The 23135-nt window shown below is 30.7% G+C and overlaps 3 protein-coding genes across 5 annotated transcripts; 1 reads left to right on the forward strand and 2 right to left on the reverse strand.

The window, feature by feature from the left end:
- Positions 1-4161: 4161 nt before the first annotated feature.
- Positions 4162-10809, forward strand: LOC132753112 (sarcoplasmic calcium-binding protein-like). Its single transcript, XM_060743534.1, has 4 exons — positions 4162-4318; positions 6787-6821; positions 7435-7532; positions 7982-10809. Exons 1-4 carry the CDS (start codon positions 4264-4266, stop codon positions 8418-8420), a joined length of 627 nt encoding a protein of 208 aa, XP_060599517.1. The 5' UTR covers positions 4162-4263; the 3' UTR covers positions 8421-10809.
- LOC132753113 (sarcoplasmic calcium-binding protein-like) lies at positions 10763-16000 on the reverse strand. 3 transcript variants are annotated; one of them, XM_060743537.1, is made up of 3 exons: positions 15879-16000; positions 15047-15204; positions 10763-11345 (listed from the first exon to the last, which is right to left on the reverse strand). In XM_060743537.1, exons 2-3 carry the CDS (start codon positions 15145-15147, stop codon positions 10907-10909), a joined length of 540 nt encoding a protein of 179 aa, XP_060599520.1. In that variant the 5' UTR covers positions 15148-15204; positions 15879-16000; the 3' UTR covers positions 10763-10906. The 3 variants fall into 3 exon arrangements, with proteins under 3 accessions (XP_060599520.1, XP_060599519.1, XP_060599518.1); XM_060743536.1 differs by lacking the exon at positions 15047-15204 and adding an exon at positions 11880-12027 and having other exon boundaries at positions 15879-15913; XM_060743535.1 differs by lacking the exons at positions 15047-15204; positions 15879-16000 and adding exons at positions 11880-12027; positions 12536-12688.
- Positions 16001-18051: 2051 nt separating this feature from the next.
- On the reverse strand, positions 18052-21853 carry LOC132753124 (sarcoplasmic calcium-binding protein-like). The gene is made up of 3 exons (XM_060743546.1): positions 21730-21853; positions 20065-20175; positions 18052-18750 (listed from the first exon to the last, which is right to left on the reverse strand). The coding sequence occupies exons 1-3, from the start codon at positions 21819-21821 to the stop codon at positions 18309-18311; spliced, it is 645 nt and encodes a 214-aa protein (XP_060599529.1). The 5' UTR covers positions 21822-21853; the 3' UTR covers positions 18052-18308.
- Positions 21854-23135: the final 1282 nt, after the last annotated feature.

Below are 23135 nucleotides of genomic sequence, written 5' to 3' on the forward strand. Positions count from 1 at the left end.
AGTGTAAACTAGCTCTCTAATAAGCGTAATATTCTGTGTATTTATACAGCATATGTAATGTAGGACATCAATTAGTTTAGTACAAAAGACCGGTGGGGACATTTCAACTTCATGAATTCCCGATTTCATCACCGTGAATTCACCATGTTAGCTTTCGGGCATACGGAATTCACGATTTTAGCCTTGAGAACTCACAATTTCAAGTTAACTTTTTCACGATTTCAACTTCATGATCTCACGATTCAACATTAAAAATTCAACATCGTGAATTCACGATTTCAATTTCACGATTTCAACTTCATGTACTCTTGATTTTAACTTCAAAAATTCACAATTTCAACTTCATGAATTCATGATTTCAGCTTCACGAATTCACAATTAACTTCATTTAGGATTTCATGTACAGAATAGGTAAAACGATTCCAACAATTATCGGTTTATATATTTTTTTTTATGTTACTTTGTAGCTAAAATAATCTCGGAAAAATGTTGTTTTTCAGTGTAAGGAAGTGTCTTTCATTAACCTTCAAAAGCAGAAAAATCAAACAAAGTCAATTTTCATATATATTATTTTTGCTGTTTTGTTTGCTTCTGTCAAAGGGACCCAACCCTTTCAATTTCTGTTTTTTCATTATATTATGTCTTCTAAGCTGATGAAGGTATAATACATGTAACAATAATTTTTATTTGCACAGCTTTATAAATGAAAAAAGTATCATGGGTTTTCAAATGATGTGTCGTTTATAGTTATACGCTGGTTGTATCTTTATCTTGAAACGTTTATTCTTCAAACAGCTGCATACTCCTCACTTTATTAACGTAGTTGGTATCGATGTTTGTTTCCTCTAAATTACTTACAAAAGTTATTTCTCAGCTGTTCGATTAACATGTTTTCATGTCTAGAAATATTATTTCAAAACTGAAATGGTTCTTGACAAATGTATAATGCAACATCCACACAGAGAAGCAACATCAATATCATCATGATCTACAACATCCATCTTTATTTATTTAGAAGGTTTTTCTGTGAATAGGGAGAGAGCGATGAAAACAGAGATTAAAACTGAAATTGTCAGACTCGTTAAGTTTGGGTCTGTGCATCACATTGCGAGAAGCGTAGTTTGAAAAAGTAAAAGAGACTACTACAATTTTAACATTTGAACAAATCCAAAATTAATCGAATAACTTTAAAACAAGAGTAGATTTTTATATTCTTATATCATACTTTTTATATGTAAGGAAGTGTTCATTATGTTGACTAAGCTCTCCTTTGTCATATATGTATGATACATAATCTTCATTTGAACATCTATTTATACTTTTTTAACAATGAAAAAAAATTACAATCTTACTTAAAATTACAACCTTTGCATAAGAGAGTTAACAGAGTTGAAACGTAGAGCTGAATTTAAATGAAATTGACTGCTAGTATGCCTTAATATGTTATTATTGTTACAGCTGTACGCGTATATCTTCAAGCAGTTGATACAGCTGTTCGTTTGAATTTAGACTTTTAGATTTTGTTTGTTATTTGATTAATGGATTGTAAGTCAAAACGACTCTGTTATAGTCATATGACCACTTTTCAGCTTTACTGATGGAGGAAATCACAGGTGCCCATTCGTGCATAATTCAGACACGAGCGGGCACAGGAGTAAAGCAACCGACCATCCGTAAACAAGCTAGATTGCTTTATCACATGAAAGAGTCCAATCCAAATAAACCGCGGCGATGGACAAAGATTTGAAGCCACTCGGTAATAGAAGACCACATGATCCGTTTACATTCATATTTTATGATAAAGATATAACTTGAAATGATAAGAAGAAGCTCTGAAAGGTTGGATACCACTTAAGCATGTTGTACCGTAAATGTAATTGAACTAATATGTAACACAAGTGATGTAATTGACCTAAAAGGCAGCGCATATGAAACGTTCATGGTACATAAAATATTATTTATACAGTATATTCTTTGACATTAATATGAGACAGTATAACCCATAAGAAGATTATTGACATGCTTAAAAGGTCAAACAGAAAACAAATTTCCAACGAATACGCAATGAAAATGATATTAAGATTGGACTATAAAAAATTATGTAAGAAATATCAAATATTATTTCGAAATCAGTCCATTCGTCCATCTTGTTATATGAGCATGTCAAGATGACATAATGAGAGTAAGGATTAAGTACAAGTTAACAGTATCAGATGTGTTAAATAATGTCGCTGTGCATTACAATTGTACGAAACGATTAACAAAAGTTCAAATCTGTGATAACAAGAAGTGGGCTGGTTAGAACATTCGTCTGTAAGGTGTTTAAATGATAGACTAAAAAGGGATATATCATATTAATAAATATGGTTTTACAATTCTGTTTAGCTTCATGATCTGCATTAATTAACTATTAATATTTTTATATGATGTTAAGTCTTAATATAACTTTAGTGATATTATCATTGACATTGCTCAAGCTGTTTTTGTTTCATTAAGTCTACATTCGTCCAATGTACATCTATATACATGTATGTCTTTGATGAATTTTGGTCTCTTGATATTTCGATTTCGAGGTTAAGAATTCTGTACACTTTTATGGCGCCTGATATATTTCGATCATATGCAAATTGTTATAAATAGATTGTATTAATAAGTGCAAAAATCATGCATATTTTAACTACGTTAAATTAGTTAATTCTAAAATATTACTTGTGTTAAGGTTTTACGTTATCGATAATTATTGAAACCTTTTACTAAATTTTATAATCGTAGTATTTAATTTCAATATTCAACTCTTCTACGACTCTTCTACGACTAAGAAGCAAGTCTGGTTTAAAAGGGGATTTGATTTCAATATTTTTTTTTAAAATACAAAGGGCATGAGAGATGTTGAACTGTTTCATTATCCTTTATGAACATACTGAAATCAAGTATGCAATTTTCATAGAATATTGCTGTTGTCATTGTTTCCGACAAGGGATCTCACTATTTCCAAATTGTTTACCCATATTTATACTAAGCCTATCAATCAAACTAAGCATTCATTTTATTTATCTATAAGGCTTTTCTGTGGTAAAGCATTTAACTAAAATGATATTATACCTAAAACTATCAAATACCTGACAAATAAACAGGATGATTATTGTTAACAATATATTAAACTCATTTGGAATAAGATCATTGATATGTACATATCGTAAACGTTACAACATTTTGAGCTTTAATAAAACTGAAAATAAATTAATAAGTGGTCATTGTAGCAAATTGAGAGTGTATTGAAAATTAATTTGCAAGAATAAAAGTGTTGCAAAGATGTCACGTAGTCGCACTCTCCCATACGAAATATCAATCAAATACCAGATGCGCAACCTCTTGCGAAGCAGCCCCCAGCGCCACCAAAAAAGCTTCATTCTAACTACATGATGCAAAAGAAATTAATAAACAACAATGTACTATACTTTGTTGCTTCTTTGAAATTAAACAGTAAAGATGGCGCATCAATGACCAAGAAATAGTTCAATGTCTCAGTCATTCCTTAATGAAATTATTTTTTAACATGAAACAGTTGGCATTGCTGCATAGCCTTCTGCATATAAAATATAATGTACCAAAATCCGTTGTTTTATTTGCATTATGTATTTATACATCTGCTAAATTTATACAAGAAAGACATTGTGACAAAGGGACATTAAAATACACAATATATTTGATCAATCAAAGACCAAAGGCGGTTGATATTCAATCTAAATACAGAAGATGAGTTTGATTGGATTTAACGTCACATTGACACATTACTGGTCATACCACTCCGAACAATAATAAAGTAAAGAGGTGTCAAAGTAAACATTAACCCATGAGCTATTTTCGTAAAAAAAACAGCCATGTTAGTTTTGTATTAAAGCACGTTTCAGATTTTAATGTATTTAAACCCATATTGCATCTCCTTTCAAAGTATTATAGACAACATACGTTCGACAATAAAATAGTGAAACCTGCAATCTATAAAGCTTAACAAAGATTCTTTAAAAAAATAATATAAACATGACAGAAAAAATATACCATTGAATGACCTCAATTAAAATCAATATTATTATCATTATTTCATGAAAAGATAATATGATATTCCTATACTATATTTGACATACGTTATGGACCTTTAACAGTTTAAACTAAATAGCGAGAATTTGTTGTAATACTTGATCGATCAGTATATATAATGGGCAACAATATTGTTTTACATGTATTAAGACGCAGCAACGATTCATGCAGGATATGATGAATTGGGCAGTTATTTTGTTGCATGTTTTGATTTACAATGGTAAGTTATTGTAATTGTAAGTATATAAAAAGATATTTGTTTGTTTTGTTTTTTGTGTAAGGTGGAACTTTATTTCATCGAGTGAGCTTCAGAAACAGTATTCTCATGAGTGACGCAGCCACGATTGAGAATACTGTTTCGAAACTCACGAGACCTATATTTCAGACAAATTAGGTTATTCTAAGAAATGTAAGCGACCGTCATTGTTAAAAGTTGTGTGTTTCACGCTAGGAAAAAATAAAATGTGGAGGGATTTCATTTGGATTTGATAATTTTACCTTTATTTAAACAAAAGGAATCTTATTTGAGGAATTATACAGTCAATAAGTAATTGTTGACGGATGTGTATACATTCAAGAAGCTATTAGGAATTATGATAACATGGAATGTTTGAAAGGTTGTCTTACAAACGCTTGGTTATTCACTTATCTTTTTGGCTGATAGCGGTCATTGTATTACAGTTATTGCTTGTGGGATACTTAAATATGCCAGAATATCATCAAGATCGGTTCAGTTTTCCTCTATTCTGTTTGCATATCAATGAAATAAAAAAAAACACTTGGTGATCGGTCATTTGCTTGAATTAAAGTATATTTTATCTTTTTCATTACGTTTGAAATTTAATTTATTTATAAATTCTAGCCTTGCTTTGCTGTAAACAGGACTGATTATATCGGAATTGTAAGCCAAATTGTGAGGTAGTAGTCTGTTTATTGAAAAGCGTGAATTTATATTTGAAAATATTGATAATTTCCCTATGAACTATAAAATATAATTTTCACGGATATATCAGTAATTTATTCAAAAGCATAAAATAAATGCTAGTTATCATTTAATTACCTTATGGTTTCTATGTCATCCAGCAAGGAGTTTGAATTTTTTATCTAAAACATTTTTTGCTTAAAGATCCTGTATGTTTTGTGATTGATATTGTATACCACACTTGCAAAAAATTATATATGTATATAGTTATGCAAGTAAAACAATTTTCAAACATCGAACAATATGTAAAATGTGTACTGCAAATATTTAAGCACATTATATTTAATCAATAAATTATATGCATTCATTTTTTATTGGAAAATTTGACTTAGAATTTATAGAAAATAAATTTCTAATTATCTCCCTTTATTTACGTGAAATATTATTAAAATCGGTAATATCTTTATAAATAATGCTTATTGGAACTTACAATATTGACAAATCCTAATTAGAGCATCATATTTATGAAATAAAACCATGAAAATATGTGTTACAGGATCTTTATTATGTATCATGTCTGTATTAGTTATAATCCTTTTCACTGCAGCATGGATTTTCCATTTACCTTCTGTTTAGAAATAGTTATATGTAAGTATTTTCTGATTTCTTTAACAAACAGATATGAAATTACGATAAAGCAGTTATAAAATATGACACGAGTAATTTACGAAGATATAACACTGACTAGGGTGACATCGAGGGATGTTTCTTCTAACAAAAATGTCGAGGTCGTAAGACCGAGTTATATTTTTTTGCAGAAACATCCCGGCATGTTGCCCAGCCAGAGTTATACTCCCGTAACTAACTCGTTTTATGTAATCATTATACCTGCTTTACCGTAATTTCATATTTTTTTGTAACAGAAATAAGCAACAACAAAAAACTTTTTTGTAACAGAAATCAGCATACAATTTTTTTTTTTGTAACAGAAATCAGCAAAAACAACAACCTTTTTGTAACAGAAATCAGCAAACATTCTATGTTCAGTGATTTTCCCTCTCTTGTGCTCCTTCCTTTTCGTTTCAAATGTTTCAAGTGTTAGCCCTTAAAAACCTAAAAGAATAAACCAATACCAGCCAAAAAGTCTTTAGTGATTAGACATACTCGCAGTGTTAAATTTCAATTTCAGCATAATCATGTATTTGATTTTTTGTGAAATGGATATAAGGTCTATATTATTATTATTGCTTGGGTTATAAGAAAAAAAAAGATTGTTTTATTGATGTTTAACATTTCCAGATTCAACGAAATACATGCACTGTATATTTCAGAAAAATCACTTAATTGCTAGATGGTAATGTCAACGAATCGGGAAATAATAGCTAAACGATTAAAAGTTGTCGATAAAGTCTGTAAGAAATATATTGAAATTATGTTTTGAAATAATAGAGAACCCCTAAAGAAAGCCAAACTCAGCAAAATTTAAACTGTTGCATGCTCGGTTTGATTGACCATGTTCAGGGGTGGTAGTGGCTATTATAGCAAGCTTCCGTCCACGCCCCAACCACGCCGATAATTATTTAAATAAACAGTACTGTAGTTTTGATTTTTCCCTAATACTTTAGGTGCACTCCGCCCGCCTTAGGTTTGATATCAACAGTATAAGGGGAAATGTCACTACAATTGAATATGACGGGTTTTAAATTAGAAAAGTAGAATAGTGTACTTTATAAGTTAATGCTTAACTTTAATATTTCCTTTCCTAGTTTGTGTTGGTGCTGTCGAACAAGAACCAAGCAGGGTAACATTAAACGGTTTTTTTACCTTTATTAACTTATATTGATCCCGTTAGATTAGATAAATGTTTTATACACTGGTATATAAAATTGTATAAGTTTTGAAACTGATACACCAACAGAATGATATTGTTTTCGTTAACTGACACAGAATATGTTAGAACTAAGGCACTGTAAAGGCATTTTGTGATCGAAGTACTTTAAAAAGTGACTCAAGTCTTTAATATGAATTTTTATCTTTGATCAAACAGATTGGTTAAACTTTCCGTTTAAATGGGTATGTACTTAAATCAAAAAGGTGTATGAAAATAATTTAAATTCGAACAATTATTCCAATACTGTCAGGTGAGGAAACTACAAAGCTTTTTTACTAAACGCCAGCGGTTTTACTTCAGGTTCCTGCTCGTACTATAGATTTAGACGTTCAAGCCTTCCTCAATAAGAAAGTCTGAAAGTGGCAATATGATTTTGTTAGTGTTGTGTGTGTTTAAACACCAAACAATCACTATAAAAGGCAATTATATTCTTAATATGAATATTGATTCACCTTGTTACTAATTATCTATTTAAATACATTTTAAATTATGGGCTATCTAGTACATTCTTCATTTTCTTCAGACCAACGATTATCTTATCATGAAGTGGGGAAAATGGTTTACTTTATTGGATTTCAATCATGATGGAAATCTTTCAATGGATGACCCTACAACATTTGAGTAAGTGAGAAAATGTATCACTTAAAACGTTATAAGAAAATCAAAATGAAATTGTGCAGTGCATAAAGCTTTATGTCAAGACTGGATGAGAAATTATTACAGGGACCAAGACTCGGTCTCATTCATAGATTTATATAGCATATGAAATAATGCATAAATACAAATTTATTTTTTACGATATGATTATCATATTAATTAATCTGAATTTTTTTAGCAAATACCCTTTACAGTAAATTAATGTAAATATTAAGATAAGATTAATGAGAACGTATCTTAACACAATATTTTCTCTGACAAGTTATTTACAATAATCCATGTGCCTCACGCTGGCCATTAGTAAGCTTTCAAGTTGGATAACAAAACAATTCATATTTTTACATTAAGTTTGTTTCTGTGCCCTGCTTGATGCATTAACTTTTAAGCTGGGTCATGTCGGGACTATTTTTCAGGGCATACTATATAGCTCATGGTAATCTAAGCGATCAGCAATTGAAAACGATGAAGAACAAAATGGATAAACTATGGAAGACCTTTGTTTTCACAAACAAGAAAGAAGTCTCCAAAGAAGACTTTCTATCCATGCTGAAACAAAGATATGAATCTAACACAACTGCTTTAATTGGGATGATGCGAGTGTTTCCAACGGATTGGTGCGAAGCGATAGACTTAAATGGAGACAAATTTCTGTCAAAAGATGAATTCATTCTAAACTTTGTTGCTGAAACGCACAACAATATCCAAACGGATGAGAAGTTTTTCTACATGTATCATCCTATTAATGAGCGTGTTGCACTTGACGATGTCATAGAGTCTTTTGTTCTCTTTGTAACTGAGCCTGATGAGGCTAAATCAGACATTGTCTTAAACGCAATTGATTCCGGTTTATAAATTGAAATATGAAATGAAATTGATTTGGAAAAAAAGATAATAAATCATTTATTTGCAAATCAGTATGTTAACGTCCAGCTTATTATGAGAGCATTTAATTAAGGCATATTTGTAATAATTAAAAGATATTCCTTGTGTTATAGAATAATAGATACGCATTATCGTGGTATGTCACAAAATTCAAAAACTGGCCCGATTGTTACCATTTCATTTCACTATCACAGCAAAAATCGTAAAGTGTGTAGGTGATTGAAACTTTGTACAATATTTTTTTCTCGAGGAATGAAACAAGAAGCTAAATTTAAGCCCATTTTTCACTATTGATTGTGAGTACAAATGCGTAAATAAACGAGACATGGAAGCCTTGTTAAAACAATCCAGCTCCTAACTATAATATATAAAAAAACACCATAAATTGGAGAAATAGAATCTAAATAAGGACTTGGAACGTTCTAATTAGGAGTTTGAAAAGCAAAGTAAGGAGAAAAAAATCATCATTCAAACTTTGTAACTTATTAGACTTGTAAACAAACAACTAATCAGGATTTCATTTCTCCTAATTAGTGTTTTCAATTTTCGAAATAGGAGTAACAAACTCCTAATTGGGGTTTAAGTTTTCAAGACCTTTCCTCCTACAAGAGAGGTTTTTAAGACCTAATTAAGTTTAAAACTCATAAGTAGAACTCCTTATTAGAAGTTGTAAATTTTTATTTTAAGCTCACGAAGTCCTTACCAAGAATTCATAAAGTCGTTACCTAGCTTATATTTATTTTCATTGCAAGTTTTAAAGACCTTTTAGCATTTTAATTATCCTAAGTCCTAATAGTTTTTTTCTTCTGTTTGTAAAATCATGATTGAGCTTTCATTTTTCCTAATTAGGATTTTTAAAACCCCTTATTAGAAATATTAAGTCTTATTTATGCTTTTAAATCAATATGTTTCAAAGAGTTTATGTTTCATTATAAATTATTGAGGTTGGCATCAGGCTGTTTACGTAACTACATAATTTAAAAATTTTATGAATATTTTATAGTTTGCAATGTTATGTTTACTTTACTACTAAATAGTAAATAGCATTGCTATAATCTACGTCAAAGCCTTGCTATTTATAACTAGTTGAAACGGGTTGTACTTTTGTCAAACACTAGAAAGGATCAAGAAGTATCAATATTTTATTTGCATTACATATGAAACTATGACTAATATATTTTGATGGAACTGGTCACTGCCATAAACGTTTATACGTATTTTGTAAAGTAATAAGTTACTGGGTCGTGCGGGGGTTGTGTTCATTGAACGCCGCCTTTCCTTGTTGATCTTGTTTATCATATTTTATTTTGGAATAACGTCTCCATATAATTTTATTATTGCGTTTAACCGTCGATCTGATAGAATCAATTGATAACTTACATCAGTATTGTGGTCCTATATTTATATAATTCAGCTGATCTCAGTACGCCAACAGGATAAGGTCAATTAATAATTATATATGCAAAAAGACATGTTTTCAGATTGACTTATTTGATATACTTATTTAAAAAGAAAACACATCGTGTCGTATTTCTTGACCTCGTTTACTTGATATATTATTCTGCAAGAAATAATTTGCATAGTGGAACATAGCTTTTAAGCAAGAACAGTTAGAACATACAGCAAACGAATGAATTAAAGTTTGCTCGATTAAATACGAACACACGGAAATATGGAAATGCTTGCAAATAACACCACTTTCATGTTTAAATTACAATTATTCGGACAACTTATGAGAAATTTATAAGACTAAAAGATACTATAGAATGTAAGTTGCCTTAAACCCCACATTTAACGTGTTCAGCTTATATTAAATTTTATTAAATGTTGTTTGCGCCAGTTCAGATATGCACTGGTGCATTGTCACATATGAATAGATTTTTGGATAGTAAACAAGTAAGTGATGTATTTCATAATTTCTTTTTTTCAGTTCAGTAATTAGTAATGAAACTTCACAACCCTAATAAGATAAAAGTTTACATTTAGTTTTTTAGCCAATGATATGCTCATTCTACATTTATCAATAAGTATTGAAAACGATTCATTTTAAAATGATCTTTTTATGTTTATTTCATTTTACGACATGCAATAAGCAATGTCTATATCAGCACATTATTGATATTAAATGTAAAAAAATGCAGAGTTACTGACTTCAGGCGTAGAAAATATCGTTCTGTCACATGAGATTGAATCAAATTATGTAGGCTCAAGGGCATCTGCTTACATCATTTTGTGTTGAAAATGAATTTGCTTTAACTTCATTTTTTGACGTATGAAATTACCTTAAACAGATCTGTGATTTTAGAAAGACCAACAGATTTGATGCTTTTATTTCACAAGTACGGTAGCATTTTAAGAAGACACACCTCTTATCGTATGTTAATGCGAGTCAATTTATAAGAAAAGTATACACACAAAACTTCAAAAAGCAATTTGGTATTGTTACATGTATTTATTTACAAGCCCTCTTCCATTGCTCGTTGAACCGGGTCTGGAAGTGAGCTATCTTCACTTGTCAGGTAATGGATCCAGTAGCCCTTCAGTCTGTCTAAAGGAATTTTTCGATCAACTGGTGAAAAATGCGCATAAAACCTCTTATCCTTCTCTTCGTCCTCGTGCCCCTCCGCCTTGAGGATTGCCAAAGCTTCCTTTTCAGAAACAAAACCATCGTGCGCGACGTCTACAAAGTCACCAATCTCAGCTTGACACTTTTTAATTCGCTCAACAAACTTTTCTTTGTCGGCTTTAAATGCAGCATTTTGGTATTCTGCAAACTCGTCCACCGTCAATTCTTCTTTTCCCCAGTTCACATATTCGCACCACCATTTCGTGAATTTCTCACTTATTTCCTTCTTTTCGTCATCTTTCAACTCATGTTGCTTTGTAAATTTATCTCTGAAAGACAATTACATTTGTTATCTCCCTTATCTAAGTAGACTTGAAGAAATACACTCTAATTGTTTAAGAGTTAAAGGCAATTTAAACAGACACAGAAATTATATCCAATCATTTGATATTCTTAAATGTATTACATATCTGTCATTTATTGCATTTGTCAATAAACAATTGGGCTAAGTGTCAGTTTAATAATACATATAATACATCTTTTTCAGTGGCGTATGGAAAGCATATATGGCGAGTGTTCCTTGATACCACTAAAATATTAATGTTTTGTGGAAGGTTGCTGTTAACTTGTCCCGAGTGACTATTTCAGACATACTGTCTTCAAGCTAATCGTCACGATAAAACATTTGCCTCTCCAAGGACTGGTTCTAGCAGACAGACGGTGCAATTAAGCGAATAAAATAACTAAAATTTGTTGTTCTATAAAGAATAAAAGATAAATATTGAAAATAAATAAACTTGTAATGAAATAAAAGATGTATTAACCTGGCTTTCTATAGTGAATGAAATAATATATGTCGTTACCTGGCTTTCTCCATGTCTGCATAGCAAACTTTGCCATCATTATTGCCATCAAATAAACTGAACCATCGCTTCCACTTTGAGATAAGGAAGTCATTCGCCATGATACTTGAAACAAGCCCACGGTTCAAATACGTCTGATATATTCCACCTTAAACAAAGAGTAAATAAAAGATCACGTGTTAAATTAATAAAACGGGGTCAGTATATAAGGAATTCATGTCGCGTTTAGAGAAATGTATGCTGTTTTCGGAATATGTAATGCATTATTCAATCAGTAAACTAAGCTAACATGTTCATGAATTCATACCACATACATACTCATGTTGCTAACTTAAAAATCTGACAAGCTGAAAATTAGACAAATTCTATGAGCTATCAATTTTAAAGAAAAAATATGTAAACTATTGTTTCCTTTTCAATGCAAAACATCTCTAGGGAAAAGAAGCCTGAGAAATATGATAAAAATATAACAGATTCTATAAAATGATGATGTTACATAATGATGTTAATTGATTTATCACTAGAAAGTTGTAATTTATAAATGAGTGTAAAACCCAAATATAAAAATTCTAAAACTACACATTTTTATCATAAAGATCGTGAAGTTTCATTACAATTAACTTACTAAATAAAAAAGTTATAAATACATTTCTTACTTGTTAACTATCCGAAAATTTATTCTTATCTGACAATACATCAGACGACATCTTCTAAACTGATGCAAAATACATTTCGTAAATATAAGCTCAACCATTTGAACGAGGGGTTCAAGGCTTAAAGTCTAACATTTTATCGTATCATTTAGTCATATTATGTTCTTATTAGTCGTCTAGTCTATTGTAATTTGAACATGCAAATTGATGCTATCTGCATGCATTTGCATATTTCCGTTTGTTTGTATGTAATTGAGCAGACGTTAATTCATTCTCATTGTTTGTACTTTTGTTGTGTGTCGCTTAAGATAACTATGCTACACCATGTAAATTATAACTTGCAATATTATATATCAAATAAAAGAGGTCATGAAATTAGAATTAATGTCTTTTTTTAAACAAGTCATAAATTAACTCAATCTGCAGACATGTCTCTTTGCATATATAATTATTAATTGACCATATCATGTTGTGGTTTAAAGGTCAGTTGAATTTCACATTGTGTCAAGTAAATATAGGATTACAATACTGCTGTCCATTGTTTCTATCAAATCGGCGAATACACGATAAAATTGCGTACAAAATACAAAAAGGGGCACTCTTTCAATATAACCGGAAAGTAACTAGATGACTTTGATAGTGTGTGATTGACTTACAGTCTAATAAAATTGACGAAGGCGATAATATGATTTATGCGGAACTTTGGGTTAAATGATATGGAGATGTACTTCTAAAAAAAGAATATAACTTTTCAAATGCGTCTATGAAAGCGACCAGTTCCACCAGAATTTGTTATTAACAGTTTTATATCTAATGCGACAAAAAATAATAAGACTGATACTACTTGATGACGTTAAGTATTTTGACAAAAAAAAGTTTACAGCCAGTTTCAAGTAGTAGTAATTAACAGGGCTTTCACGTGGATAACGTACAGGATATTTGTTTTTATTTTATTTCATCGAGTTTGCTTTAAAACTGTATTCTCACGAGATGATCAAACTTTCATCTTCATATTACGCAATGTTGCTTTTACAAATGACGACAACTTTATATGGTATGTGTCCATTTTGGGTCGTCATGAAAACCGGCTATACGCTACGTTACGCTTTTTCACCAAGATATAGCCAGGCTTCAGTACATATTTGTGCAGTCTGACCAGGCCCTATATTATTGTATATTATTAGTAGGTGAAGTGTTTTATTGTGATATTGAAAATCCTTAGAACTCGATTGGACTGTTTCAAATATAAAGCAGAAGGAGCACATTACACAACAAATTAAGCAAGTTTGGCAATAAAATCTTTTGCACTTTTCTCGTGTAAATAACCAGTAATATAACTACACTACACATAAGTACATTAAATATATTATTTCAAACAAATAAATATATGAATCTTTTATATTTGATTTAATTTTCATGACCTGCAATAAGCAATGTATATGTAAGCACAATAATGCTAATAAAAGTCGAACATTTAATCAATGTTGTTTACTTTAGGTGGAGATGATCTCGTTCTGTAACATGAGATAAGCTTTTTGATTACATATTGCAGACTTAAAGATAACATTTGTTTAAATTAGAACGTGTTGTTCCTCATCTTTTGGCGTTCAAAGTTATTGAAGACGAACAGACTTGGTGATTTTATTAAACAAGCGCAGTAGCACCTTCAATAGGTCATAACTGTACCTGTATGACTAATGTTAATGCGATAATATAAACTGTTCAGGGATTAATACACACGACTTTCAAATTTCAATTTGTAACGTTATATATTTTACAACCCCTCTTCGATTGCTCGTTGAACCGGGTCCGGAAGAGTGCTATCTTCGCTTGTTAGATAATGGATCCAGTAGCCCAACATCCTGTCTAAAGGAACCTTTCCATCAACTGGCGAAAAATGCGCATAAAACCTTTTATCCTTCTCTTCGTCGCCGTGTCCCTCTGCCTTCAACATTGCTACAATTTCCTTTTCTGAAAGAAAACCATCGTGCGCGACATCGAGGAAGTCACCAATCTCAGCTTGACATTTTTTAATTCGCTCAACAAACTTCTCTTTGTCCGCTTTGAATGCAGCATTTTGGTATTCTGCAAATTCGTCCACCGTTAATTCTTCTTTTCCCCAATTCACGTATTCGCACCACCATTTCGTGAATTTGTCACTTATTTCCTTCTTTTCGTCATCTTTCAACTGATGCTGTCTTGTAAATTTCTCTCTGAAAGACAAACACATTTGTTACCGCCATCATTTAAATTTGGCTTGAAGGAATCTTTGAAGAGTTAAATAGATGAAAACAATGTAGAAAGACACATAATTTTTATTCAAACTTAAAATGTACGGAGATGTATAGAATATCGTTTACGAAGATGTATTGACACACAGACAATTAACGTATTTAACAAACAAAGCAAGTTATCTTTGTTTTTCGTTTAAGTAATAATAATTTATGGATAATCATTATTATCCTATCCTTATTATGTATAATTAATAGTGAGTGAAATAATATATGTCGTTACCTTGCTTTCTCCATGTCTGCAAAGCAAACTTTGCCATCATTATTACCATCAAATAAAGTAAACCAGTGCTTCCACTTGGAGATAAGGTAGTCATTCGCCATAGCGCTTGAAATAAACCCACTGTTCAAATACGTCAGATGTTTTCCTTCTTAAACGCCCTAATTAACAAGAAATTATCATGTGTTGAGTAAATAAAACGTTGTCGACACGCGGAGTTTATTTAAGTTTTAATAAATCAAAGGGTCTCCACTTAAGGGTATTTTGACATGACAGGACTGGAAACATTTTTTTCAAGCATTGTGTACCGAGGTCTGAACCAATAACTTTTGTACGAAATTTTAAGATCATTCACTCACCATGTTTTTCCAGAATCATGTGAATGAAAAGAGTTGCAACGCTTTGCACTCAAAGGTGGCTAAGAATTGCACGTTATTGTGAAGGTCTGTATTGCTCGAGCTGAACGTGTAAAGTTGTCTAACGAGCTCATATGGCTTGCAGGGAATGCAACTTAATGCAATCAACGAGAGCGAAATAGCGTATTCATGTAATTGCTTTTTTATAATTTACCATCTTTTGAATACGTAAGACTATAAAGATAATCAGTTAAACATAACATGTTTTATAAAATTAGGATTATCAATAATGTTGCTAATTGACTGCTCAATAAAACAAATTAAAACAAACATCTTTGCGACTATGATTGATTGAAGATATGAAGAAACATACAAAAACTAAAATACATAATTATCTCACAATCATCGCGCAGTTTCATTACTATTTACAGATTAAGATTAAAAAAGATAAAACAGAAAATAATGAATACATTTCTTACTTGTTTATTATCGAAAGATGTATTCAAATCCGACCATGTATCGGATGAAATTCATGTCTTATAAACTGACGCAAGGTAACCTAGATTTTGTAATAAACACAATAATTTAGAAGAGGGGTTCAAGGCTATAACCATTATATAACATATATTAACGTTTCCCAACAAATGTTATAAAACCTGGCATTTCATTATGTCATTTAAGCTTATTATTTTCACTAGTCATCTACTTTATGATAATTTCAACCTGCAAATTGCAACTGCACATTTCCGCTTATTTGAGCGAGCTGACGATAATTGATTCTCATTATTTATCCACTTGTTGTTGTGTGTCCTTCATTACTATTATTGCTAAAAACAGCTTTATGCTATGAACATTAAACTTTCAGTATAATATTGCAAATAAAAGAGGTCAAGGACTTGGAAAACTAATGTTTTCTTGTTTTAAACAAATGCATCTTTAAAGCTACACGCCTCCAGATGAGCCAAAACATTTCAAGAAATTCAATCTTAAGAAAAATGTATTGAGATCTTAAGAAAAGTAAAAAGATTCAATATTTTATTAATTATTGACATGATATGTGCGATTGATGGTTGAATTTGCAGTATCAATCCCTATAATTCTACTGCGTCACTAACACAGGAAGAGGTATTTATGTATATTTTTACCTCTTTTTTGGTAATTAACGTGGATTGTAAGTGCCGTTTGCAATGTATACATTACTTTCTTTGTTTATTCACAGTATTTTACTTTCAAATACATTTTCATGAAAATAATCAGGTGCCTGGAGGCTTAAAACCTGCTGCCTCTCAGATAAAGTTATCAAATAGTCTCATCTTTTTGTCGTGTGGAGGTTAGCATATGGTGTCAAATAAATATAGGATCACAATACTGATACCAGTTATCCATTGTTTCTATCACATCGGCGGTTAAACTCAAATGAGTAACCGCTTGTATCGTAAAACAAAGCAGGTACTTCATATGTTTCTCTTCCAATAAAGCCGGAAAGGAAACATATGACCTTGCTTATGTCTATGTATCAAATACAATCAGAAGAAGGCGATTAGCTTATACGGGATATTCGGGTTTTAGGTTTAGATCATATGCAGACGTTTTGTACTTTAACATCAGTGACCAGTTAAATCAGAATCCATTTTTTTCTTTTTGGAAATATGAGAACAATTTCACCTCTAATTCATGCGACCGCAAATGAAAAGATTGCTACATTTCGATAATTTTTCGACAATGAGAGTTTTATAATTTCCAATTATTTGTCAATATAGATGATATGAGCCGCGTCACGACAAAACCAACATAATGGGTTTGCGACCAGCATGGATCCAGACCAGCCTGCGCATCCGCGCAGTCTGATCAGGATCCATGCTGTTCGCTATCAGTTTCTCTACTTATAATAGAGTTGGTAAGCGAACAGCATGGATCCTGATCAGACTGCGCGGATGCGCAGGCTGGTCTGGATCCATGCTGGTCGCAAACCTATTATGTTGGTTTTGTGTTGACGCGGCTCATTTAGAATTATATATAATTCAGTTTTGAAATGTAATTTCATTTAAATTAAATTTGATGTCAGTTTCTTAAATAAAAAGCGTACAGAATCACTAAATTATGTTTAAGCAAATTGCATTACAAGAACAAATCTCGGGAGTAATAAGAACAAATGTGGAAGAAAGTATAAGTTTGAAACAGATGTAGTTCTTTAACCAGCTGGAACATTTTTTCCCCATTGTTCACAGAGATATTTAGCGTTAATAAACTATAAATGTTCTAACTTGACCATGTTCTAACCTGACCCAGTTTTTTCATCATAATGCTTTTCGTATTCATTTCGTATTAATTTATAGATTAAAAATTCAGAAAGAAAAAATAAAATGTTTTTCCCGAGTCTCCCTTTATCATCAAATAAAATGATTACCTGTACTTGCATATTGTTGTTAGCACTCAGGTGAATATCTGTTTGTCTTTTTATCAAAACCATTACAAACTATCAAAATTGAAAAAAAATCTACATTTCAGTCAGAGCAACAACTCTCTCTTGAATCGGCCATTAAAATGTGAAAACTACACTATTTAACAACATTTGGAAGGTAAAGGTATATTCTACGCTTCCTTCTGTATTGTGATGTAAAACTAAGGTAAGTTATACATGTTTTGAATATTATACATTTTATTCCATGAATTATAGTTTTACACGGTATAAGCATAAAAATAATGAAAGTTCGAGTCATTTGCTTATTAGGATGCATTAATAAACTGCTTATGTTTTATTTCCATTATAATATTACACAGTGCATATGATTAAATTACAACGAAAATTTGGCAAAATAATTACTTTGAAATGAAATGTCATTACTTCAAAATTGTCTGAAATATCAATACATGTTGAGTAATAGAACAATAGCAGTTATTCATTTAGTTTACTGGTTGATATCGCCCATTGCCTTTTGGCATGGATCAGGCAATGAACTATCTTCGGATGTTAGGTGATGCGTCCACAACTCCACCATTTTCTTGACTGGAAACGTGTTACCCTTTTTGTTGAATTCATGGAAAAACTTTTTATCCTGTTCTTCATCACCATGGCCACCTGCTTTCAAGATGATCAATATGTCTTCTTCGGAGATATTTCCATCGCCAGAAACACCGACAAAGTGACAAATAATCTCCTCGCATTTATGCATCCTTGCCACAAATGCCTCTTTGTTGGCTTTAAAAGCAGCATTTTGCTTTTCTAAAAACTCATCTACCGTGATTTCTTTCTTCCCCCACATAACGTATTCAACCCACCATTTAGTAAAGGCGTCGTTAGATTTTTGCTTCTGTTCCCCTTCTAAATGATGAAGACTTGTAAACTTGCTCCTGTCGTGTAAAGATTACAATCATTAAAATTTGGATTGTCCAACATATTTTTAAAGGTAAGTGTAAAATATAATTATCATGTATCTAACAAAGTATATGTAAATAGATATTTCATCTATGTCTTGTTAGAATAAGTTTATTGAAATGAAACAAGGGACGGAATGTGAGTTTTGTCATTGATGGTTCAGAGGCAAGTGAAAAGTTTAAAGAATTATAACACGATTGATATGTTTTATTCAAGTATGTAGCCTTTTAAAGAAACATTACAAATCATTTAAAACATATTAAAATCATTAACAAACATTATCTTTTGCTTATTAAATAAATGGTTATCCCGTTTAATAAGAGACTTTTCCTATAGCACTGTAAATTTCTACATTTGTGTCGTTATGCCATAAAACCAAATAAAACAAGAAGGAAAATTTGAATTCTCTTTTACTTTTCGTAATGAAATATAATTAACATAAATATTTATAAATTATATTCATAAAAAATTGTCGGGCCTTTAATGAGTGATAAAAATTGTCTGTGCTTTAATGAGTGATAACACTGAATTTGTCTTAGCAAATGGACTTAAAAGGACTTGACTGGGATAAATTTTCTACAATTAAATATAATAAAGGAACAAGCACGGATTCGAGATAACAAGTGTCGTTGCATTGTACTGAGATTATCTGAGAGCTATGTCTTACATAATTCTCAACTCACACTTAAAGTTTCCATATTTGCATTTGTAAAAATTAAAATTCTTTGGAAATTTTTATTGAACTTTTAGACATATACCGGTATACGTCTGCTTGCATCATATGAAATTTCTACCCGGACAGACATTTATCATTGAAATAGAAAAATATCGCTAAAGTGGAAGGATATAACAATAAAACCAAACACCAATCCTTGAACATGATCCACACAACCAACAAACCTATATTTTATGAAATAAGGAAAAAACAGAATACCTAAAGAACGCCATAAAACGACAAAAATGAAATTGATTGAGTCTGACGGTACTAGACATTGCAAGGTAGCCTATAATCATGATAATGCCCCTAGCACTGGTTTAAGCAAAATTCTTTATTTCAACATGTTATAATGTAATATCAAGAAAAATGAATATCTGTTTTTGATTTTGTCAAGTTGATAACCGTTTCACTTTCCGTGAAACCACTTCAAACACTCTCCCATTTTAAATAACAACAACAATGTCATATACATGTCGCATTGTCTTTCCGAGCAAGATGACATGTTGTTGTTAAACATCAAATATGTTGAAATTCATTGCTTTGCATGAAATGATACATTAATAAATCATACCTTGCAGTTTCCATATCGGCATAGCAAACTTTTCCATCTTTGTTGTGGTCAAAAAAGCCAAACCAATTTCTCCATTTTGATATCAGATAGTCGTTTGCCATTGTTGATTTTCTGTAAAACCACAAATAAAACTATCCAGTGATATCTAAAAAAAAGATTTAAAAGACCCGCCTAGCTAGACACTTCTGCCTGGTAGCATATTTATTACAGCCATTATTATTCAAGAAATTAAATTAACATTCTAGAACAGTTGGATTTATTATCAATACTTGCCAAATTAAAATATAGGATTGTACAAAAAGTAATTGGGCCGAAACTTATCTTGAGCAGTTATGATTGAACTTTCAAACTGCAATTTAAATGCAACAATGTAAGACGATAGCTACAGCGTTCCGTGATAATGAAATGCATGTACGTTACATATTGGCCCTACTAACACATGACCCCACATTTTTAACGAATTATTTTCGTAATTTGCGAAGAGAATACAGGCCACTTGTGATAACACAATATGATAAATATCCATATTCAAGGACCTTGGCAAGATATTACAGGTTCAGACATCCTTTAACCAATCTATATCAGTAGTTAAAAGGGCCCTTCAATAACCAAGTTACAGAAGGAGTTGATAAAAAAAGTCAAACTTAGCGGATATGCAGAAAATGGTACAATCCGTACAATCCTAAGTAGTATCAATACTATAATGGAATTGAGAAAATAACAGAAGAGAACAAACATTGAATCAACGCATTATATAAACATAATGGAACATTCATTAAAACATCACAATTATGTCTTTTGAATATAAATGAAGTACACTCAATAACTTTGATAAAATCTGTCATATATTTAATGAACATTGAATCTGATAAATAATTCGCATTAAATTTGGTGAAGATAATAATCATCTTCAAGGCCATCATCTGTAGGGATTTCATTTTAATAAATTAACATTTACGTAATTTAGGACACTAAAAAAGTTACAAGACGAAATCAGAAAGTTCACAAAAGTAACTATCGAGTTTATAGCCTATAAACTGCAAATCAAACTTTGCACTGACACCTTATAGACAACATCTTGTATGCATAACTATATAGATGAAAAATACCATAGATGGCATATGATATTGAATATTATTTGTTCAAACTTTTGTGTAAATATTTGTTCATATTCAAATTAAAATCTATAACAATTGGTTAGAGCATGTAAAATTTGTTGAGTTTATTATGAAAATAACACTTATCACTTTATAAAAATGATGTCAAATTTAAAAAGTTAACGGTTTCATTAGTTAAAGATGAATCAAAATTCAAGTTAATATATTGCAAATGCACGTTTTGTTGAATATACAGCAAAGCTTCAAATTATCACAACTAGCCAGTAAATTACAGAAACATGTTTCTATTTGATTTAGCAAATTAAAATCTGTATGAAATATTATAAGTTGATAAGATGTGACTTACCTAAATGCTCTATTTATCACCCACACGATGCGTATAACACAAAAATGTTGAACTTTGTTTTTAATGAATTAGATTTTTAATGACTGTTTTTACTATGTATAACATTATGATTTTTAAAATACAAAAAAAAACTATAAATAAACCATAAAGACATTTGTTTCTGTTAGATAAAATAAAAAAATAAAATGAAAAATGCAGTACCTGTTTACAGATAACCTGGCGAGCGTTGTGTCAGTAACAGTATATGATAACTGTCTGGCAGGTGAGCGCACATTACATTGTTTTATACGCATCCTAATATATCTAATTTATTCACACATTGATAAAGATACTTAACTGTCAAAGTAGGGCACCATGAACGAAAACACATGCTTTGCATAATAAAATTGTATGAAAATGAAGTCGTGATGTTATTGAATTAATTTGCAATTACTGCGTAACTATACTTTTCTTCTTTACCTATAAATAGGTCGTTCTTAGGCTATCAAACCTACTTTTTAATTACATAATGTGAGATTTGGGGTTATGAAATTACATTATTTTCATTATTGTTATCATTTTTATAATAATAATAATAATAATAATAATAATAATAATAATTATTATTATTATTATTATTATTATTATTATTATTATTATTATTATTATTATTGATAAATAAATTTGTACCTGTTTCATGTAATGTATTTGATGTCCATATATATGTAATGAAACTAACTGTGTAAAATTGTGAAGAGTTTAAATTAAAGGTTTAAAAAGAATAGGTTTCATAATCATGTTATTCTTATCAAAAACCTATGCAGAGAATGTTTTGGAGTAAACATTTTGGTATATAAATGAACACGTGATATTCACGCGGTTTCACTTTACGAAAATGACTTGATTTTCTCCTCGAGACACATTTTATATCGTGTTCCTCACTACAATGTGTGGTATAAGGCTTTTAACCATGAAAATGTTAAAATATTATCAGGAACACCTTTTGTATCGTTTGTTTTTCCTACCACGGAAATCAAAAAGTAGAGGCACCGTATTGATACGAGCTTTCCTCCTATTTGGATAAACGTATTAATTTTCAGAAAAATGAGCATGTGTTAAAAATTTTTATGTAGGATATTCTAATGTTCACAGCTAGCTTTATGCCCAGGATTTCGAGTATTTTATGCCTTTGTTAAAATTACTTCATTAATTACTGTCTTAATTTTATACCATTATTGCTCTCTAATCTTCTACTCTCAATGGTTGTTGATATTTATAGAATAACAAATTTTAGTTGTATAACTACTTCTCTTTATTTTTACTATGACATCTGCACCCTTTGAAAAAGAAAAATACATTTATTTCGATTTGAAAATATCATGCATATCTTCTGTATCTGAAATCGACTTTTCATGTCCTCGTTTCATCATACATGCGCAAAGTACTTTCTGTGCCTACTCAAACTATTGATTATTATTTTTATAAAGCGACTACCCTAAGTACTTATAAGTTACTGTTGGATGCAAGATTATGTAATGTTTTGCTATATTAAGTATGGCCATAGACCACTCTTTTTACTCGTTATACGTTTTGATTATATGATCCAAACATTGTCAAAAGCATATTTA

This window comes from Ruditapes philippinarum, unplaced genomic scaffold, assembly GCF_026571515.1.
Source record: "Ruditapes philippinarum isolate M1 unplaced genomic scaffold, ASM2657151v2 ctg299_1_1_1_1, whole genome shotgun sequence".
NCBI classification, from domain to species: Eukaryota; Metazoa; Mollusca; class Bivalvia; order Venerida; family Veneridae; genus Ruditapes; species Ruditapes philippinarum.

Bases quoted from the DNA above. Each gene is read 5' to 3' on its own strand.
- LOC132753112 (XM_060743534.1), top strand. From the start codon at position 4,264: ATGCAGGATATGATGAATTGGGCAGTTATTTTGTTGCATGTTTTGATT. The intron at 6,822-7,434 runs GTAACATTAAAC...CATTTTCTTCAG, and splicing joins TCGAACAAGAACCAAGCAGG to ACCAACGATTATCTTATCAT. The intron at 7,533-7,981 runs GTAAGTGAGAAA...ACTATTTTTCAG, and splicing joins GATGACCCTACAACATTTGA to GGCATACTATATAGCTCATG.
- LOC132753113 (XM_060743537.1), bottom strand. From the start codon at position 15,147: ATGGCGAATGACTACCTTATCTCCAAGTGGAAGCACTGGTTTACTTTA. The intron at 11,346-15,046 runs GTAACGACATAT...ATTGTCTTTCAG, and splicing joins GCAGACATGGAGAAAGCAAG to AGATAAATTTACAAAGCAAC.
- LOC132753124 (XM_060743546.1), bottom strand. From the start codon at position 21,821: ATGCGTATAAAACAATGTAATGTGCGCTCACCTGCCAGACAGTTATCA. The intron at 20,176-21,729 runs GTACTGCATTTT...GTGGTTTTACAG, and splicing joins GCCAGGTTATCTGTAAACAG to AAAATCAACAATGGCAAACG. The intron at 18,751-20,064 runs GTATGATTTATT...TTTACACGACAG, and splicing joins GCCGATATGGAAACTGCAAG to GAGCAAGTTTACAAGTCTTC.